The sequence below is a fragment of the Nanorana parkeri genome, unplaced genomic scaffold (assembly GCF_000935625.1).
Source record: "Nanorana parkeri isolate BGI_ZX_2015 unplaced genomic scaffold, ASM93562v1 scaffold574, whole genome shotgun sequence".
Taxonomy (NCBI): domain Eukaryota; kingdom Metazoa; phylum Chordata; class Amphibia; order Anura; family Dicroglossidae; genus Nanorana; species Nanorana parkeri.
Genome location: NW_017306842.1, coordinates 603322 through 609109, shown reverse-complemented (window position 1 = coordinate 609109; position 5788 = coordinate 603322). Strand labels below are relative to the sequence as shown.

Genomic DNA, 5788 nt, shown 5'->3' with positions numbered 1-5788 from the left:
AACAAAGAAATAATCCTTATTTTTTGATTTATACTGCCATAATCAGCAATGTGCTATTTATTTTTCTATTTATTTATATATATATTTTAATATAAGTACTTTTAAACTGTTTTGAGTATTTACAGAGGTAATTAATAACATGGGTGTTTTGTATTATATTATAACATAAATCCAGACCCTGGCAGATTTTGTGAAAGTATGCTATCCTGCATAATTAATGAACTGCTGCATGTCTAAATGCTGACAGTTTCTCTTTATAAACAATATGTAATTAGTAACTTAACCATCAAGGAAAATTAGCTGAACTGTAACCTGATTGTGTGTTTTTTTGTATTTCAAATTGTACTGCATGCCTAGGTAGAAATGCCATCTCTTATTTTTATCACATGTACAGATGCGTAAAACATTTCAATCATTTGAGTGTATCTGAACTAAAACTAAAATGCGTCAATATCTTATATACAAATCAAATACCAAAATATAATTAAATATATGCTTTTAATCGTGTAAACCCCCAAGCCTAAAGCATTGTATTTTGCCCATGTGCTTCAATCATATTCTATTCAGTAATGTATTGTTCCATATTCTACAAGCTTTTTGAGATGTACTTAGCAATGTCTATTTTAATCAGCCTGAAATGAAAGGAATGCTGCAGAAGAGCAAATGTTTTTATTGCTAGGTCCTGTGGGTCTACTTGTGAATCACTTTAGAGTGTGCATCAAGTTATGATGATGGTGGTTATGTGATACAGAAATAGACTTCACATGTCATCTCCGTATACGCATTGAAGCATATAAACAGTCAATATTCTAGCTGCCCATTACACTCTAATAACTGATTCCTTTATAATGTAACAGATTGTATTAACACAGGAGAATCTGTAATTCAATAGAATAGCCTTTCCTTTGTCCTAAATGATAACCAGTGGAAAGACTACTATTAATTATACCCATTATTCATAAAGATTTAAAAGTAAACTGTCGATCACATGCACAGTTTGATGACGAAATTCTAGGTTGCCAGCACAACATGTAATTTGGTGTAGGGATGTCAGTTTTAAAAGACATAAAATGTGCATACATATTGATCTATTCATGTTCATTATTAAAGAAAGTACATATTTGTGTTACCACTGGCCATGTTCTTTTGTCCAGCAATGTAAAAGATTTTGTTTTTTAAAGGTATTTGCTTTTGCATGTAGATAAGTAATTTTTTCTTAAATATCAAAGGATTTGGAGCCTTGTGTTGATATAACAAAGTATACGCAGTGTGTGGGGAGTCCCTAGTAAAGCATTACTCAACATTCAAATCATATGATAAGCTTTGTAGCCTGTCTAGTAAACCACAAAATTGACAATGGAAAATTGCAAAATTAGAACTAGGTGAACTGGGTAGACTAGTTGCCTACAATAAAATGAGCAAATATTTACAGGGTTATTCACAAAAGGGTGAAGAGTTTAGAGAAGACAGTAGAAGTGAACAGTCCAGGATAACATAGCTGATTTGGAAAGTGAGCTGAATTGGCATTTAACTATGAATAATTACACAATGCAAGTGTTTAGTCTTATTTTTTAAGGCAGTGCAAAGAGCAATGATGATGATTGTCTTCTGGTACAAGTAATGTTAGCAAAAATGACTTGCATGCCATTAAGTGTCCTGGAATGTACTTGTTGCTGTTTTTTTAAATATTTTTTGAAGAAAAGACAATTTGTTAAATACTGTGATTTTTCTTAGCAGGATAATATATTTAAGCTTGAACATGCACATTTTGAGAATGGTAGAGGAAAGAGTCCATATGATCCTAAACTATTAACTGCTTCCATTCTAATTGGTGAGTATGTAAGTGGAATTATTTATACAAATACTAACTCATTCAATGTTCATTTCTGTGGCTATGGTTTGTTTCCTTTCCAGGATTTAGACTGTGTCATACTGCAGTATACCCTACAATTATCATGTCATTGTTGTCTACAGATAATCAGTTTCCTTTAGTAGAAGTTATGTTTACAAATGTATTATGGGTAAGGAATTTATGCTGTGATGTGTACCAGGTTGAATCCCAGTACTTTACATGAATTCTCATAAAAACTGAGGAAAGGGAAGTGTACAGATGTTTAAAAAATGAGTGGACCCTTACACATTTTCTGGATGAACAGTTCCTTAAATGTAGTTTGACTTTCATCTAAGTCACAGTAATAAAACACATACAACATTTTGCATCGACATATGTCTATGACATATGTTTATTGAGTAATAATCAGCCAAGGTCATTGGTGGAATAAGAGTGTGTGAACTATTATGTTTAGCAATTAGAAGATACTTTGACTAGAATGTTTAAAAAAAAACAGTTTCAGTCTGCATTTTTGTGATGTGCTACTTGAATACTCTGGTTTAGATCACTATATAGCATTTCAATAGGAAATAGGTCAATTCTAAAATTAAAAATATATATTGCTTGAGTTGCTATCATTTTGATTTATTCTTGCCTTTTGGGCCATTGTCATGTTTCATTCTTAGGTGATTTCAGGCTGTCCAGTCTGAATGTTTTCCATTTAATGTAGTTGCTATGAGAGGAAAAGTAATCTGGGTTGACCCATTAAAAGTGTGTTTTATTCAAATGTTTTTGCTTGGTTTTAGAGTGAGCAAGGTTTAGAACACCTGTCCTCATGATACAGTAGAACATTAAAATACCCCAATGTGGGGCACAGATGGCAACAAAACAGAGATTAAAATACCTCCTCTTCCTCCAATTGTGAGTGTTCTTCAAGAAAAACAGCATAAATTGTCCTGTTATAATTCAATAGTTGTATTATTTTCTTGTTAATATTTAGTCACAAGTCTTGAGTTGTTTTGCCTTCTAACGTCTAAAATTTGGCATGCTCTAGACATGTGCACAGCATAAAAATTTGTTTTGGTGCATTCTGAGCATGCATGCCACCATCTTTGAGGCGCGGTGTATGACGTCACATGATGCCGGCGCCAGGTGATGTCATATGTATGTATGGGTTTGCTATCTTAGACAAAGCAAGATGGCGATGCCCATACAAAACAGATTAATATGTGCGTGTACATATTTTTTGTATATTCGGGCATATAATAATAGTTTTTTTCGGATTTGGATGAACCCCCGAATCAACTAAATTTTGTGATTCAGCAAGTTTTTCCAAATCCAAATCTCTAGTGTGTTCTTCCTTTCAAGTCTGCTATGTCAATCTGTCTTTTTGCCCTCTTTCATTTGCATCTTATCTGTTCTGCATTAGTAGCACTGTTATCACCAACCAGTACTAGTGAATGCATTTGACTTGCACTTCAGCCACTCTCTGTTTTGCATTTCCAATAAGTACTGGCTTTAGCCACTCCTCAACCCTCCTATCCTTTATGACCAAGGACAATGCCATCTTAGTCTCCATTTAGAGCTGCAGTTGCCATGGTACTACACATGTAAGCAACTATGACACCAGCCATTTGAGGGTTTTAAAGTTTGGTTCAGAACTGACTTAAGCACACTGGTAACTCTTACAGTTACCACCAGAGGCATTGAATGTAACTGTCTGAGGAAACACTTCAATTGGAGGGTTTAGTCCTCTTCTAAGTGGCTGAGGTGAAGATTCCTGTTATATACATGCCTTCAAGAGCCATTCTGCATCAGCTGGCAACTCCTTTCAGCTACCTCCGTGGCCCTGTACCTGCGTACCAGTGTGACTGCAATGTGCTTAGTTTTATGTTCTTTATCTACTCTGGAAACCCGTAGATACAATGGGTGATCTCCTGCTACCCAAAACAGTTTTAAACATTAAAACAATATATACTGTGTGGTGTGAGAGAGTGTGTGTATAAATAAAATCTTTGGGTACCTACAATCTATTAAACTTAGGTTGGTCATAGATCTCTGAACATGACCTCTGGAGGGAGGTACTTGCATGCATTTGCAAGAAATTATTCACCCCAAACCTGATGGAGCTCGGTACTTCATTGTTTTCTGCTAATCCATTATAACAATAGTACAATAAGGATTGGGCCTACTCATTTGACAATTTGTCAAATTGAAAAATGTCCTTATACACTAACAAGTACCTTCACTCATTATTGCCATCTAAGTGGACCTCAATAATTGGCAGTAATGATCAAAACCTGGAGACAGTTTTTTTTAACAGAAAATGTTGATTAAAATAACGAATAAATGATAACAGTTGACCTTTTGCAGACAGCCTTATTGTTTTCCTCTCTAGAGTATATTGCCACTTGACTATGCAGCTATTATTGGTCTCTACAATGTATCTTGTTTTATGTGTAAGTGAGAATACATCTGTTCTCCGATTACATTTGGTTTTGTAATTCACCCATTCCACAGACGGTTTCCTTGAAGCCGATTGTTGACCTTCCTGCTTGAAATGGCAATCATTTCTTTAGAATATTTCACAGTTAATAAGTACAGACTGGTTTCCTGTGAGGATCATTTGAGTCAACTACCAGCTTTGTGTTTGAAATGAAGGTTCACTGACAAGGAGTTGTGTAAATGGATGTTTAACATTTCCAACCTTACAGCTTATATTAGTGAGTGTACACAATTCTGGCTGACAAAACTGTGACAAAGCACAAATTCTACAAACCATTTTAAAAGCTGTTTTGATAGGTTCAGTCATGGAGTGCTATCTATTTCAATCACTTATTCATATGAATCGTCACTTTCTTGCCATACTGACATCTATAAACCTTACAACTTTCACTCAGTTTTTGCCCACTGATTTTAATATTTATGCAAGTTGTTTGTAATTTTATTGCCTTTCATATTTCTTTTTTTTACCTTGAAATTAGATGTTCAAATTTGTTGTATGTGTTTATAGCCCAAACATAGGGGTCTATTCACGAAGCAGCCGAAGGATCTAGCCATAGCTTCAGCCGATCCTACTGAACCGAAGGGGTCCTGGGGCCGAAGCTATAGCCCGTACAGCTCCCAAAATTGGCCGAGCGGCTCAGTCTAGCGGAAGGCATATGCCTCGGCTCGGCTGAGCCGCGCCGACAGCCTGCTTTTGGCAGCTGGGCGGAGCCAGACGTGATCTTACGGCTGGCTCCGGCCACTTGCAGAGAGATCAGCATCCCTGGTTACCAGCTAACCAGGGACACTGATCTCCAGACAGCAAACTCTCCCGGTCGCTTCGGGAGTCTCCCGCTCCCGCCCGCCAAGGAGAGAAACACTGCTTTTTTTTTCTGACATGGAGCTGTGTCAGAATAGAAAAAAACATTTGATCATAGGAATGCATTGCTAGATTCCTATTGGCTATTTCAATTTGCAATAGCCAATGGCAAACTAGCTATTGTACCCGCCCTCTGATGCTGTCAATCAGTAGTGGGGACCCGCCCTCTGCTGCTGTCAATCAGTAGTGGGGACCAGATCCCCACTACTGAGTGACAGCAGCAGAGGGCAGGTACAATAGCTAGTTTGCTATTGGCTATTGCAAATTGAAATAGGCATTCAGCTATTCACTCACTGCTGTTTGGCATCTATAAGAATAGACCGAACAGCAACAAGTAGCCTGCCGGAGGTTCGGCTTAGCCGATCCAGATGCTGGATTGGCTGAGTCGATCTCCTTCTGCACTTCAGGTCGGCCGAACATGCTGAGCATGTCCGGCCGACCCGAAGCAAGCCGATGTACGGCTGATTTCAGCCTTACCAGCCTAAAGTGAATAGGTCGGTCATTCACTCGGCTGCCTATGGCAGCTTAGTGAATAGACCCCATAGTCTTGAGAAAATTATAAATTGATTTTAGAAGCATTTCAAAGTAAAATT

General features: G+C 37.2%; 1 protein-coding gene across 3 annotated transcripts in view; it reads left to right on the top strand.

Moving 5' to 3' along the window:
* SEMA3A (semaphorin 3A) overlaps positions 1–5788 on the top strand; it is a 215972-nt gene that overhangs the window by 116996 nt on the left and 93188 nt on the right. For 2 of the 3 annotated variants that reach the window (XM_018562368.1, XM_018562367.1), the window contains exon 5: positions 1738–1831. In XM_018562368.1, the coding sequence (XP_018417870.1) occupies positions 1738–1831 (94 nt within the window). Of the gene's footprint in view, positions 1–1734; positions 1832–5788 lie in introns of all 3 variants that reach the window. The other variant, XM_018562366.1, reaches the window with a different exon arrangement.